We start from the raw sequence: 15480 nt of genomic DNA, 5'->3' as shown, positions 1-15480 counted from the left end.
GATCTTACGAAATAAATGCTCAAGGCGAGTGTCTTATTGCCTCAATCTGAAATGTGAACTCTTCAATAAAGCAGATATCAAAGAAAATTGTGGGATGTGGTTCTGGAGAAGGATGGAGCAGATTGGTTTGAGAAACCAAAGAAGTAGTTCTCAGGGTGCAGAGAAGGGAAGATCATCATAAGGTGACAAGATTAGATTGACCATATTGTAAGCCACAAGAACTTGCTGAAGATGATTATTGAAGGATGATTGGAGGTATATATACCAAGAGGGAGAAAGAGAACAATGATGATATTAGACAATTTGAAACATGTGCACAAGAGTGCATAGATGGGCCTTGGTTTAAAGTCTTTTTTGAAAGTTGACTGGCTTCTCTGAATTGTAGTAACCTCTCACTATTGTGATTGAATGTCAGCCTTGGACCCACCTCCTGTTAATACAAAGGCAAGTGTTGGTAACACTGAGACGCAGCTGGCACTTCACACCATTATATCACTCTATCAGTGTTGGAATTCTTAAGTTTAATAGTATTTCCTAAGTGTAAAACCAAATATTTTTCTCTGTGTTACTTTTAATAAGTATAAATATGGAATTTCTTAAATATAACTTGATAAAATGGATACATTGAAATACACTTCAGGAAATGTTTTTTGTTTTGGAGTTATAGGAGCTAATCTACAGAGCTAATGGGAACTTGCTCATGTGAAGGACAGCTCTAACGGCAGCACTCTGCTGTTATTGAACAACAGCATGCAGACTAGCCTTGAATGTGCAAAGACTTGGAGACCAAACTCCACGTCATGTCAACACTTTCATTTGATTGGTATGAGAGCAGGGTACTTATTCTAAACTTGTGTAAGACAAGGGTTCTCTGTCAACTTGACCCTGCCTCACTGCACTGCACTCCAGATATCAAAATCCACAATGAGGCTTAGACAATGAGCACCACTTTCCAGATCTTGAGACCTTACTGACAAAAATGGGAGAGATTGGTGACAAGGTTCAACAACACCTTCAGTGTGGCAGTGCAGGCTTCAGTTGCCTGAGGAAGGGAATATTTGAAGATCAGGATCTCAAACCCAGCACCAAGCTTGTAGTCAACACAGCAGTAGTGATATCCACCTTCTTTTATCATTCAAGGATGCGGACTGTGTACAGTGCACCGCTCAAAATCCTGTAATTATACCAGGATCCTGCAAATCCATTGTCAGGATGGATAAGCTAAAGTCAATATTTTCACGGAGGTCAGTATTCCCAGCATCGATGCATGGATCAGGCTCAATCAGTTCTGCTGGGCAGGCTGCATCATCTATCTCCATGACTCCTGAGATAAGCTTTACATTTGGAGCTTTGACACAGCAGGAGGGCAGAGGATTTACAAATCCACTATTAAGGATGAGATTGTGGAGTACTTGGAAATGCATGGTAAAATAGGGCTGAGTCAGCAGGCTTTGTTAAGGGGAGGTCATGCCCCAAGACCACTCAAAGGAGGCAACTGGGAGGGATCTGTACACCATGAGTCTCATTCCCAACTGCAAGGTGAAGTCAAATATTGGCAGAGATAAGAGTGCATGGTAACTTGGCCATCACACCCTCACATGCCTCCAACCACTGTCTGCCTCACTTATGACAGAGATTGCATGCCATGCCTGCATTCTCTAGCCACCTGAGAACTCAGTTTTAGTGAGGAAACAAGTCAGCTCCAGGCATGAGCAACTTGCTGAGAACGAAGAGGGAATTAATGTGTGCAGCAGCCCCAACGTGCTAATTCGGTCCTCAGTCAGCGAGATTGATATCATATTGTATTTTGATTGTGTATCTTCTACCATGCTAAATATTTGAAACTGGGCTTTTGATATTTAACTAGACATTACACACTAACACCCTCCTCATGCTATAAGGAATATAAAATGAAAACCTACATCAGCCCAAATGTCACATGCCAGTGTCCATCGATCTCAATGTAGACTTTATCCATTGAAAATTTGACTCCAGAATTGGGGATGAATCCTATGTTGGAACTCGGCAATCCAAAATTTTTAAGTTGCATCCTGTAAATACAAACAAGCATTAGCTTTCCACCTTCTTGTAGTGATTGTAATAGGATCAGCCAAGTAGACCTTATAGAATGTGAACTCCCTGAATGGGGCTGTTAATCTGGTCCAGTCAGAGAGCCCTGGCTGACAGATAAGAACAAGAGTGTCAGAGGTTGTGTATACTCTGAAAACTGGCTCTGAGGGAGCTGGATCAGTGTTAAAGACTCTCCACATTTGAGTAAAGGGTGACTTGGTAATGGGATTATAGCCTCTTTGGAGTTATTCTACTTCTCATGAACAGGGATGGAAAAGTATCATTTACAGATTTATTTCAGACTAAACTGGAATCGCCTCTAAAAATATCACAAAAAAATCGTAGCACAGCTCAGGAATTTTCAAAATTTTCGAAATGATGTTTACGACTTTTATTTCTAAAATAGCAGCCACAAAGGTAATCTGCAGAGTGTAGTTGGTGCGGGTTTTTGGCATTTAGTGAAATCATATTTGCAATTCTCTTAGCTTGTAAGAATTCTGTTTTATCTGTTGCTGCTGAACTACGGTGAAGATCTAAATATAAGAGCCATCAGTCTATTTGTAATGATAGACATGTCACCTCTTTTTTAAAATTTGATTATAAAATGTTATTAGTGTTAGAAAATAAAATTAGCCTACTCAGTTTGCACCAAGATTCAGAAACGAGGAGATAATGAAAAAAGTATAATGCAAGTGTTTAAATCATGAAAAATAATTCTTAATTTGGAAAGATCAGTTGGGTGCATAATTGCATGAGTGACATTTTATTGAAGTAAATTATCAACCTGTAATAGGATCTATCCAATTTGTAGCCTTTTAATTTCATCTGGGAATTCAGTCGAACTAAATCCTTGCACACACCGTTGAAATGTCCATTTTTTTTCCATAGAATCCCTACAGTGCAGATAGATGCAGTTTGGTCCATTGAGTCTGCACCGACCTTCTGAAGAGCATCCCACCCTATTCTTGTAACCCCATGTTTACCATAGTTAACCCACTTAGCCTGTACCTCCTCGAACACTACAGGGTAATAGAGCATGCCCAATTCACCTAACCTGCACATTGTTAGACTGTGGGAGGAAACCACAGCACCTGCAGAAAACACAAACAGACACAGAGAGCATGGTAATTCCATACAGACGGTTGCCAAAGGCTGGACTTGAACCTAGGTCCCTGGCGCTGAGATAGCAGTGCTAACCTTTGTACCACCTTGTGCTATCCTACAGTACACCACATAGTAATTATCTGAAGTCAATTTCTGCAGCATGGAAGTGGCCTTTGAATAAACTTTTCAATTAGGTTATATTCATAATGATCGTTTCTCCACAGGGATTTCCCCATCTCATTACTTATCGTTTGTCTGTGGTTCATATCTAACACAGTATTACTGCAGGTGAGAGGGAAGATGTTCGAAGGCAGGTTCCTTGATTGCAAAAGATGGCTTTTGGCACAACAGGAGCCAGACACTTCCTTGTGTAAGCTCACAAGATGGCTCTGCAACTGTTTGCTTCACATCTGAGAGGAGTGAGTACTTACATTTCTACAAACATTAGTTTGGTGGCGTAGATGTTGTACCAGTCTTTAGGTGCAGGTACATAATCTGTTTCTAATCCCCCTATGTTCCTGATGTTGTCTACACACTTACAAGTACCATGACTTATACTGAAGAACGGTGGGTACTATAATTAACTATTGAAGCCTGCACAAGGAAGCTGTCCAGAGAATTATTTTGAATAATGTCTATACTGCGTAAGGGCTTTAGGACCCTGGATGGACCTTGCAATGATATTCCAGAGCTGCTACTCACTGGGCATACATAGCACAGTATGGATGGGCTAAATTAAGCAGAGAGAAACACATAGAAAGTTAAGCAGAAGCCTGATGTTTAGTGATATAGATGTTTGAAACAGAGTCAGGGAAGTATTTGGAGTAGACTGATTAGCATTAGGCAATGGAGTTTATGCAGCAACTTTTTATATGATGTAACAGTAAGATGAGAACCTGGTATATCTCTGAATGCCTTTATTGTAATAGAGGCAGTTCTGGTATAATGTAGGTCTCATTAAGGCAAATTGGCTGTAATATGATTGATGAATAGTGGATGCTGTTTGTATAACATGAACTTTCTGCTGTATGGGTATAGGGATTTTCTATAGCGAGTTTCCCTATAACGTGATTTTCTATAGTGTGAGGTCACACGAAAATACAATTATTGCATTATAGGAGAACTACCTATATAATCAACTTAACATGTAATATAGAGTGCTATAAAGAAGCTTAAACCTGAAATCCATACTTGACCTTGCCTGTCCTTGACCAGTCCATCTTGAAACCAACCAATTGGATAAAACCATAGCAAATGCCTCAAAGTATGATCATGCTTTGAAGAAGGAATTGGTCATTGAGATATTACATGCTGCATCCTGTTTTCAAAAGCTGTTACACATTACTGAACAGATACAATGAATGGACCCCTCCACAGAAGTTGTCATCAGCAAACAACATTCTCATAAGAAAGATTTTATGCAACATAGTTGTTGAGACAATAAACATTTAGAAAACAGAGTATAGAAGAATTCAGGCATTTTCCAAAAGTAAGAAAGACTGATGCTACAACCAAGGTATATATAGTCACAATGATTCTAAGAAAGAAAAGATGCGGACAGACATAATTTCCCAACACAATGGTAGAATATTTATTTCTCAGGGCTGAATCTTACATTTTTTTTGGCTAAGTCTGAATTGCGTCAGGTTTTTTGAGGGATTCCCACCACAAAGTCCATTAAAAGATGATTAGTGTGTTCAACCCCATTCACAATTTTGCAGACAATGAATTTATTCATGCCTGCATGCAGCAAGTCTTGGGCACAGGTCTCTGGCACAGAGTCTGTCCCTGCTGGTCAGAAAGGAAGGGGGAAGAGGAGCAGAGCAGTAGTCATCGGGGACTCCATTGTTAGGGGGACAGATAGGAGGTTCTGTGGGGACGAGAGAGACTCGTGGTTGGTGTGTTGCCTCCTAGGTGCCAGGGTGCGTGATGTCTCTGATCGTATTTTTGGGATCCTTAAGGGGGAGGGGGAGCAGCCCCAAGTCGTGGTCCACATAGGCACCAACGACATAGGTAGGAAGAGAGATGGGGATTTAAGGCAGAAATTCAGGGAGCTTGGATGGAAGCTTAGAGCTAGGACGAACAGAGTTGTTATCTCTGGTTTGTTGCCCGTGCCACGTGCTAGAGAGGCGAGGAATAGGGAGAGAGAGGAGTTGAACACGTGGCTACAGGGATGGTGCAGGAGGGAGGGTTTTGGATTCTTGGATAATTGGGGCTCTTTCTGGGGTAGGTGGGACCTCTACAAGCAGGATGGTCTTCACTTGAACCAGAGGGGTACCGATATCCAGGAGGGGAAATTCGCTAAGGCTATTCGGGTGGTTTAAACTAATTCAGCAGGGGGATGGGAACCAAAATTGTAGTTCAAGTATAGAGAAGGTTGAGAGTAGGGAGATCTGAAATAAAGTTTCAGGGATGCAAGATGGCACCGGCAAGCAAGAAGTTGGTTTGAAATGTGTCTGCTTCAACACCAGGAGCATCCGGAATAAGGTGGGTGAACTTGCAGCATGGGTTGTTACCTGGGACTTCGATGTTGTGGCCATTTCGGAGACAGGATTGGGGAAGGACAGGAAGGGTTGTTGCAGGTTCCGGATTTAGATGTTTCTGTAAGAACAGAGAAAATCGTAAAAGAGGAGGAGGTGTGGCATTGTTGGTCAAGGACAATAGTACAGTTGCAGAAAGGATGTTTGGGGACTCATCAACTGAGGTAGTATGGGTGAAGGTTAGAAACAGGAAAGGAGAGGTCACCCCGTTGGGAGTTTTCTATAGGCCTCCAAATAGTTTCAGATATGTAGAGGAAAGGATAGCAAAGATGATTCTCGATAGGAGTGAGAGAGACAGTGTAGTTGTCAAGGGGGACTTCAACTTTCCAAATATTGACTGGGAACACTATAGTTCGAGTACTATAGATGGGTCAGTTTATGTCCAGTGTGTGCAGGAGGGCTTCCTGACACAGTATGTAGACAGGCCAACAAGGGGCAAAGCCGCATTAGATTTGGTACTGGGTAATGAGCCCGGCCAGGTGTTAGATTTGGAAGTAGGTGAGCACTTTAGTGATAGCGATCACAATTCTGTTATGTTTACTTTAGTGATGGAAAGGGATAGGTGTAGACCACTGGGCAAGAGTTATAGCTGGGGGAAAGGCAATTACGATGAGATTCGGCAAGATTTAGGGAGCATAGGAAGGGGAAGGAAACTGCAGGGGATGGGCACATTAGAAATGTGGAGCTTATTCAAGGAAAAGCTCCTGTGTGTCCTAGATACGTATGTTCCTGTCAGGCAGGGAGGAAGCTGTACAGCGCAGGAGCTGTGGTTTACGAAGGAAGTGGAATCTCTGGTCAAGAGGAAGAAGGCGGCTTATGTTAGGATGAGATGTGAAGGCTCAGTTAGGGCCCTTCAGGGTTACAAGGAAGCCAGGAAAGACCTAAAGAGAGAGCTCAGAAGAGCCAGGAGGAGACATGAGAAGTTGTTGGCGGATAGGATCAGGGTAAACCCTAAGGCTTTCTATAGGTATTTAAGAAATAAAAGAATGACGAGAGTAAGATTAGGGCCAATCAAGGATAGTAGTGGGAAGTTGTGTGTGGAGTCAGAGAAGATAGGGAAGCACTAAATGAATATTTTTCAACAGTATTCACTCTAGAAAATGACAATGTTGTCGAGGAGAATACTGAGATACAGGCTACGAGACTAGGTGGGATTGAGGTTCACAAGGAAGAGGTATTAGAAATCCTACAGAGTGTGAACATAGATAAGTCTGCTGGGCTGGGTAGGATTTATCCTAGGATCCTCTGGGAAGCCAGGGAGGAGATTGCCGAGCCTTTGGCATTGACCTTTAACTCGTCATGGTCTACAGGAATAGTGCTAGATGACTGGAGGATAGCAAATGTGGTTCCCCTGTTCCAGAAGGGGAGTAGAGACAACCCTGGTAATTATAGACCAGTGAGCCTTACTTCAGTTGTTGGTAAAGTGTTGGAAAAGGTTATAAGAGATAGGATTTATCATCATCTAGAAAAGAATAATTTGATTAGGGATAGTCAGCACGGTTTTGTGAAGGGTAGGTCGTGCCTCACAAACCTTATTGAGTTCTTTGAGAAGGTGACCAAACAGGTAGATGAGAATAAACCAGTTGATGTGGTGTATATGGATTTCAGCAAGGCGTTCAATAAGGTTCCCCACAGTAGGCTATTGTCCAAAGTGTGGAGGAATGGGATTGTGGGAGATATAGCAGTTTGGATCAGAAATTGACTTGTTGAAAGAAGACAGAGGGTGGTGGTTGATAGGAAATGTTCATCCTGGAGTCCAGTTACTAGTGGTGTACCGCAAGGGTCGGTGTTGGGTCCACTGCTGTTTGTCATTTTTATAAATGACCTGGATGAGGGCGTAGAAGGATGGGTTAGTAAATTTGCAGACGACACTAAGGTCGGTGGAGTTGTGGATAATGACGAAGGATGTTGTAGGTTACAGAGAGACATAGGTAAGCTGCAGAGCTGGGCTGAAAGGTGGCAAATGGAGTTGAATGCGAACAAGTGAGGTGATGCACTTTGGTAGGAGTAACGAGAATGCAAAGTACTGGGCAAATGGTAAGATTCTTGGTAGTGTAGATGAGCAGAGAGATCTCGGTGTCCATGTAGACAGATCCTTGAAAGTTGCCACCCAGGTTGACAGGGCTGTTAAGAAGGCATACAGTGTTTTAGCTTTTATTAATAGAGGGATCGAGTTCCGGAACCATGAGGGTATGCTGTAGCTGTACAAAACTTTGGTGCGGCCGCACTTGGAGCATTGCGTACAGTTCTGGTCACCGTATTATAAGAAGGATGTGGAAGCTTTGGAAAGGGTGCAGAGGAGATTTACTAGGATGTTGCCTGGTATGGAGGGAAGGTCTTCGAGGAAAGGCTGAGGGACTTGAGGCTGTTTTCGTTAGAGAGAAGAAGGTTGAGAGATGACTTAATTGAGACATATAAAATAATCAGAGGGTTAGATAGGGTGAACAGGGGAAACCTTTTTCCGAGGATGGTGACGGCAAGCACGAGGGGGCATAGCTTTATAGTGAGAGGTGAAAGATTTAGGACTGATGTCAGAGGTAGTTTCTTTACTCAGAGTAGTAAGGGAATGGAATGCTTTGCCTGCAACGGTAGTAAATTCGCCAACTGTAAGTACATCATTTTAAGTAACTGTAAGTCGTCATTGGACAAGCATATGGATGTACATGGAATCGTGTAGGTTAGATGGGCTTCAGATTGGTAAGACAGGTTGGCACAACATCGAGGGCCGAAGGGCCTGTACTGTGCTGTAATGTTCTATGGGATTTCTCGCTGTGTTTTATCAAACACACATCATTAAGTACCTTCCCAGGCTATAACATCGTCCCAAGTCTGATTCTGGCCACATCTCACCACACAATGTTCTCAGAACAACTCACCGCTCAGTGGATAGCTGGCAAAAAAAAAGGGCAACCTTTGCATCTGCACCCTCTTTAAAAGGTGAACATGGGCTCTGAAGATGCTCTGCTTGGTGAAGTATGTTTCTAGATGTCAGAGAAGGGGAAGACAAAAACATGTTTCTCCGACAAGTACTTCGAGGTCTTGGTTAAGGGTGTGGTGCAATGGAGAGGAGTCCTTTTCCTAGAAAACTGGCAAAGGAGCAGACCTTGGTAACCTGGTCTGAAATCACTGTCTGGGCCAGTACCATTTCAGTAGTGCAGAGGAATGGCCAACGATGTCATAAGAATTCAAAGAACTTCTCTACTCCCCCAGGTTAACTGCCACACTCTTCTCTATGCTCACCCATGTTCACTCCATTTCCGCTACTGCATCCAACTTTCATCAAAGCTCATGGTCTACCACCCCCCCCACTGTTACATGCAACAACTTCACCACTCAGTCATCTATCCAAGCCTCTGCCACACTGCATGCCCTCTTCTCTTATCTATTCACTGACTCAGGACACCTCACCAACTTTCATCCATCTGCACCAGCACTAACAGCCGTGCCATCCAATTTTATCTCACCCACCCTCCTGTTCTCTCATTCCAGGAGAAAACAACCCATAAACAGGACACAGAAAGTGAGGACAGATGGTGGTGTGTCTGGCATTAGGTTCCTCACCCTCCATGAGGAGGGAATCTTAGCACTTACAGGAGAAGAACAAGGCTGTTCCTGTGGGGATGTCCCACTAAATGAATATTGCTACTGTTCATTCCATTGAAACTCTCACATTAACTCAACTGTCAGTCTTATTCATTGCATCTATGTCACAGTATCTACTCATTGGCTGTGATGCCTTCTATCTTTTGTGTCCTGTAAGTACTGCCAAATCTCCAACATCACCATGGAGAAAACCATAAGACAATAACATTTAGATACAGAATTGGGCCATTTGGCCCAGTGAGTCAGCTCCACCATTTAATCATGGCTGATATGTTTCCCAAACCCATTCTTCTGCTTTCTCCCCAAAAACCCTTCATCCCCTTACTAACCAAGAACCAATCTACCTCTGCCTTAAATACACTCAATGACTTGGCCTCCACAGCCTTCCGTGGCAACGAGTTCCACAGATTCACCACCCTCCGGCTAAAGAAATTCCTCCTCCTCTCAGGAAGGCAGGGAGGTGCAAGAAGGCATGTGTGCCTTGGAAATCTCCACTCAGAATGTGTCAGAGGTAACCTCCGCCATGGTGGTTGAGACGAGTTGTGAAATGCTGGATGCCAATATCCATGAAGGAACGTCTTGGATTGTGTCCTAAGATGCTGTTTGGTTGTCAGCATCATGGAGCTCCTTCCAAGCCAGGCCTGAGCTGAAGTTGCCAGGTACCTGATCTAGTTTACATGTCATATTTTCTCACCATCCAGTTTAATTGGTGTGTTTGGTAAGATAGGAAGCTGATCATTAATAAGGTGATTTGGGCTAATAACAAAGTGTTTAATATGCTTATAATGGCCTTTAATTGGTGACTTGCTACATCACTTGGCAGATGCATACATATGGCGTGAGCTAGTCCTGACATCGGAGGTGGGCCTCACTAGACATTGCAGCTGATTCTGGCACAAATCTCACCATAGCCCATGTTGCTCAGAATCGTTTAAGGTTCTGCCCTCGGTCTTTTTTTGTATTTTTTGATGTGTGCTAATGAAACTATAACCAATACAATTAATTCAGTTCTGGATGGAATACTTTAGAGCACATTTAACCTGCAGGACCAAGACTATGCACGAAGTGCTGGAAAATGGGATTGGTCTGGAATGCTGCAATTCATCCAGAGAGAAAATAAGTTGTAAATTTTCTGACACCATCGTCACCTTGCAACTTTAAAAGGGAATTCAAGCTCAGCAGTCTGTAATACAGTAAGAGAGTTTGTTACAAAAAAGGCTATGTTTACGTCTTGTCATACATACCCTGTGATACGATAGTCTATCCACCCCAGTAGGTCTATTGACCCACTTAAATCTGGCAGTTGAAACTCTTTAATCTTTTCCTCAGCAACAGTGATGGCAATTTGCTTGGCTAGACATTTTGAAGCAGGAACACAATAAATGAAACATGTTGAACATTTTAAATTAAATTCAAATAAACTCTTTGACCCACATCAGAAAGCTGTTCAATAAGATGAGATTGAGCACAGAAAGCATATCTTTAAGAACAGCCAGAAGACAGATTCAATGATATTTCTAGAGATCAGAAAGTTTACCAGACGTTATCAGTCTGCACAATTTTAAAGTTAATTCATGGCTGTGAGCATCACTGGCTAAGTCAGTATTTATTATCAATTTCGGATTACTCTTGAGAAGTTAGTGATGAACTGCTTTTCAGATCCACAGCAGTAGATGTGGTGTGGGTACATCCACAGAACACATAGGGAGGATATCCAGTATTTTGACACTGTGACAGTGACAGAATGGTGATATAGTTTCACAACAGGAATATGTATATACATATTAAGAATAACATTTATTTTCTCTGAATATATTCAGGAGGTAATGTCAGGTTGCATTTTAAAATGCATTGAACTTCATTTTCACCACTTACTGATATATGAATCATTCTACTCTGTTAAAAGCATCAATCATTTTCTCCATAATTGACATATAGTAACAATATGACTTCAAGAGATGTATTTTGTCCTGTTTTTTTTAAAGTTGACCCAGAAGTGAGAGCAGCCTGTTCCAAGCCAATAAAGTAACAGCTTGTGAGGCTTTGGGGTTTTGTTTTAAATTTGGACCAATAGAACCAGCCTGAAGGGGTGGGGTCAAGCTCCCACAGAATTAGGATTTTAGTTTAGCTTTCAGCAGCTATTTGGTTTTGGAAGCTGCTATACACCTCTCCTTGCTGCAACAAAAAACATTTGAGTTCTCTCTGAGTTTTCTCTTAACATTCTTTCGTTCTGGACTAGGAGGATTTAATGTGACACAATCTATTTTACTGAATTTGCTTTGACCAAGTATATGTTTATGGGATGTTACTGTATAGGAGTATCTAATCAGTGGTAGTTGACATATATGTTATCTTGTTAAGTATTTTTAAAGAGTTATAGTTAAGCAATTTTTAAAAAATTCTTATTTTGTCTGCATATTAACTGGGGTGTAAGAATAAAGTATGCTTTGCTTTAAGCCTGTTAGGTTGACCAATCGAATTGCATTTGGGATACAGTGCCTTTTAAATAAAAAAAATTGGGGTCTAGACTGTCTTCTTAATATATTTTGAGCGGTTTGATCTTGTCCATATTAGTAATCACTAATACAGTTTTTCTTACAGAAAACAAATGACAAATTAGGTAAAGTTTTTTTATTGAACAATTTTCCTTTCATATGAAAGTTCTAACAAATGTGGGAACTGTTTATTTTTTACAGAATTAAAGTAAAATTAGTTTGTGAAAAGGATAGTATTTCAGACTGAGCAATTACAATAGCGTAACTTCCAAAGGGGCACAGATTTTGTGATGAAAATAATAACGAGGTTATCAACACCTGTTATGATTAAACTATAAATGAGACAGCAACATACAATAACCACACTTGCAGAGTTAACGTGGCAATGAGGAAGTTGGGGTCCAAGGTTTCCTGTTTTTCCAGGAGCTGGCATACCAGAGTGTTCAGTGGACTCAATTTCTTAAACTTATATGAATGACTTGGATGAAGGAATCAAAGGGATGGTAGCTAAATTTGTTCTTGATGCAAAAATAGATAGCTAATTTTGTTGTGAGGAGGACAGAGGGTTATAAATTTGGTTAAATGAGTTTGCAAAGATCTAGCAAATAGAATATCATGTAGCAAAATATGGAATTGTGCAATTTGGCATGAAAAATAAAAAAAAAGAAACATGTTACGTGAACGGTGAGAGATTGTCTCATGCAATCTGTGATGGCTTAATTTGTATCTGCATTGGACAGTGTTGAAGACACAGCTTGCTGGCAAGCAGACAAATTCCCCATTGGCAGGCCAGTTTTCCTCACTTGAGGAAGGCAAGTGTTCAGGATGCATGCTGGATCAATAGCATGCAAGCAAAGGTCAAAAGCACATGTCTGAATGTCCATAAAATTCCCTGGTTTATAATGGGATGTTACAACCCTCCAACAGAATTAAAAATGTTTATAAATAGTGTCCAGAGCTAGCCTTGGTTTTGTCCAAAGCACTGGTTTGACCTTGACTGGGGTATTGTACACAATTCTGGGAACTACAATTCAGGAATGAAGGTGGCTCTGGTTGTTGGAGATTAGCATTTTACTTCAAGGACATCTTTGCAGAGTTGTGACCTACACCTATCCATTTTGAACTACTTCATCTACAACCTTGCTTCAATCTTTTGGTCAGAGGTGGGGATGTTTGCTGCTGATTGAACAATGTTCAACAGCATTCTTAACACCTCAGATACTGAAGCAGTCTATGTCTGGGAAGACCCGGACAACATTCAGACTTGGCTTGATGAGAGGCAATAACATTTGCACCACACATGTCAGATAATTACTATCCTCAACGAAGAGAGAATCCAACCATCCCCATGTGACATTCAGTTGCATTATCATCTCTGAACCCCATTTAACATGTTCAACATTCATTCCCTCTACCACTGATGCATAGTGGCGTTAATGTCTACCACCTACAAAATGCACTGGAACACTCATCAAGGATTCTTAGACAGCCAGATCCACAACTTCTACCAAGCACAGAAGTAACATGGAAAGGCCACCAACTTCCACATTCCTCACTGAACCACACACCATCCTAACTTGGAACTATATTGTGGTTCTTTCTTTGTCACTGAGTCAATGTCCTGGAGCCTATCTTCCTAATGGTACTTACAGGATTGCACCATTCAAGAAGGTGGCTCACTTCTCCAAGATAATTAGGGCCAAGCATTCAATGATGGCTAAGTCAGAAATGCCCATAGCCCATGGTTAAATAATAAAAAAAAAATGAGAACGCATCAGAGAATGTGCATAAACAATTACAAGATTTTTTCTGAGATGAGCTTCAGTTAACTGGATAGATTGGAGAAGCTGGTCTGTTCCCTACAGAACTTGGAAGATTAGATGTGTTCAAAATCATGAGCAGCTTAGACGTGGTATATGGATAAAAACTTTATGGAAGGGTCCAGAACCAGAGAACGTTGATTTAAAGTGATATCAAACAAATTACAATGACAAGGAGGAAACACTTTTAGCACAGTGACTGTTAATGTCAAGAATGTACTGCATGACTGTGTGGTGGAAGCAGACTCAAATGAGGCCTTCAAAAAAAAAATTGGATTATTATCTGAAGAGGAGCATTTTGCAGGGCCATGGGATAAATGTGTGGGAGTAGGATTAGGTGAACTGCCCTCATGGAGACCTGACTTAGATATGAGGAACTGAATGGTGTCTTTCTGTGCTGCAATCATTCTACAATTCTATTGTAGAAACTCACATGAGCAATCCATTGCACCCAGAACTTATCAAACTCATTGTAAAGTACCTGTCCAAATTTCTGAGCCAGATCCACTGCATAGGAGCATAAAAAGATTGCCCACGCCCTTGGCCAGAGTTTGAAAATGACACAACAAACTTGTTGTCAATACTTAACTCAGTTCAGCCCCATCAGTTTATCCTCCCTTTGTAACTTATCCACTTCCTTACTTCCTTTGATCTTGTTGAAACTTTGCATCAATTGCATTTTTATTTTAAGACAGACTTGTAACAACTAAGTCACAATACCTTGTCAGGTTATAATTTCAGAGATCTGCTTTGACTGAAAGTGAAAGGATACATTGAGAATTTTTAACAACATAATTCAAAGCGTACATACCATATTCTAAAGCCTTCTGTGTGATTTTACTTTGAATTCCTGGATTAAGTCCAGACTTTCCAATTGCGGTTCCAATCAGGACAAGAGTAATACAGGCTGACAGGTTCATTTTACTGATGAACATTTAGTTTAGTCAGGGTATTGCTGCAAAATATGACATTAAATAACAAGGTTTCCTGTTATCAGGTGAAATGTTATTCTAGTTTTTTCCACAGTTTACACATATATATCAATAATGATGACCAGCCTTAGGGATGACACGGTCAAAATAAATTCGGCTTCTTAATACCTAATGCTGGTGGTCTCAACAATCATCTACAGTGATTGTTAAATGGCATTGTTTCTTGCATAATTATATATCTGTAATTTATAGGATTTGTTGTTGTTGATTCCAATTATTTTACCGAGATAATGTGACTTTCAAAATAAGCTAATAAAAAGTTAACTTTAGGCCAAATGTGCTTTCCAACATTAAATTTTGCATCACACAGCATAAATCAAAGGCATTAAGCTTGTCAGGTCCTATATAATGTATAAAAAAACCATACAAACAGTTCTGGTGCTTACTTTCATAAACTAGCATTTGAAACAAATATATTACAGGCATAAAACTAAGGACTTGTGCTTAAAAAAGCCATAATCAGCTTACCTTCTGTACAGTGAAAGTATCTGCATGGTTCAAGTGCAACCAATTGGGGATGTGAGAGAAATGTATGTTTTCAATGTATTTTTAATTTCATTTTTACAGAAACAGGAAGTGGTGTCTGGCTAGTAACAGAATGTCATCATCGGGTTAAGTGTCAACTATGTTATACTTAGCTCACATCTTCAAAACAAGAGCTTTGTTCACTTTCTGATCTTGATCCCTTTCATGCTAAACCTTACTGGGCTATCCAGTTTTCTTGGGCAATAACAGCCGAGATTTTAGGCAGGGCCCCACTGCAGCAATTGTGAGCAACAAATACAAACAAATTAGTTATGAATTAAGGTATTTCGTAGAATCCCTATAACCCACCTAATCTACAGGTCCCTGGACA

At 40.9% G+C, this 15480-nt stretch overlaps 1 protein-coding gene across 4 annotated transcripts in view; it reads right to left on the bottom strand.

Annotated features, from left to right (window-relative positions):
- LOC125461485 (bactericidal permeability-increasing protein) overlaps positions 1 to 15195 on the bottom strand; it is a 53429-nt gene extending 38234 nt beyond the window's left edge. The window contains exons 1-4 of one of the 4 annotated variants that reach the window (XM_048550321.2): positions 15093 to 15195; positions 14444 to 14587; positions 10562 to 10670; positions 1923 to 2051 (exon numbers count right to left, since the gene is read on the bottom strand). In XM_048550321.2, the coding sequence (XP_048406278.1) occupies positions 1923 to 2051; positions 10562 to 10670; positions 14444 to 14567 (362 nt within the window). In that variant the 5' untranslated portion in view covers positions 14568 to 14587; positions 15093 to 15195. Of the gene's footprint in view, positions 1 to 1922; positions 2052 to 5690; positions 5776 to 10561; positions 10671 to 14113; positions 14166 to 14443; positions 14588 to 15092 lie in introns of those variants that run through there. The other 3 variants (XM_048550322.2, XM_059652636.1, XM_059652635.1) reach the window with 3 other exon arrangements.
- Between the last annotated feature and the right edge of the window lie 285 nt (positions 15196 to 15480).

The sequence above is a fragment of the Stegostoma tigrinum genome, chromosome 19 (genome assembly GCF_030684315.1).
Source record: "Stegostoma tigrinum isolate sSteTig4 chromosome 19, sSteTig4.hap1, whole genome shotgun sequence".
Taxonomy (NCBI): Eukaryota; Metazoa; Chordata; class Chondrichthyes; order Orectolobiformes; family Stegostomatidae; genus Stegostoma; species Stegostoma tigrinum.
The sequence above is the reverse complement of the archived record's forward strand: the minus strand, read 5'-3'. Positions and strand labels throughout refer to the sequence as shown.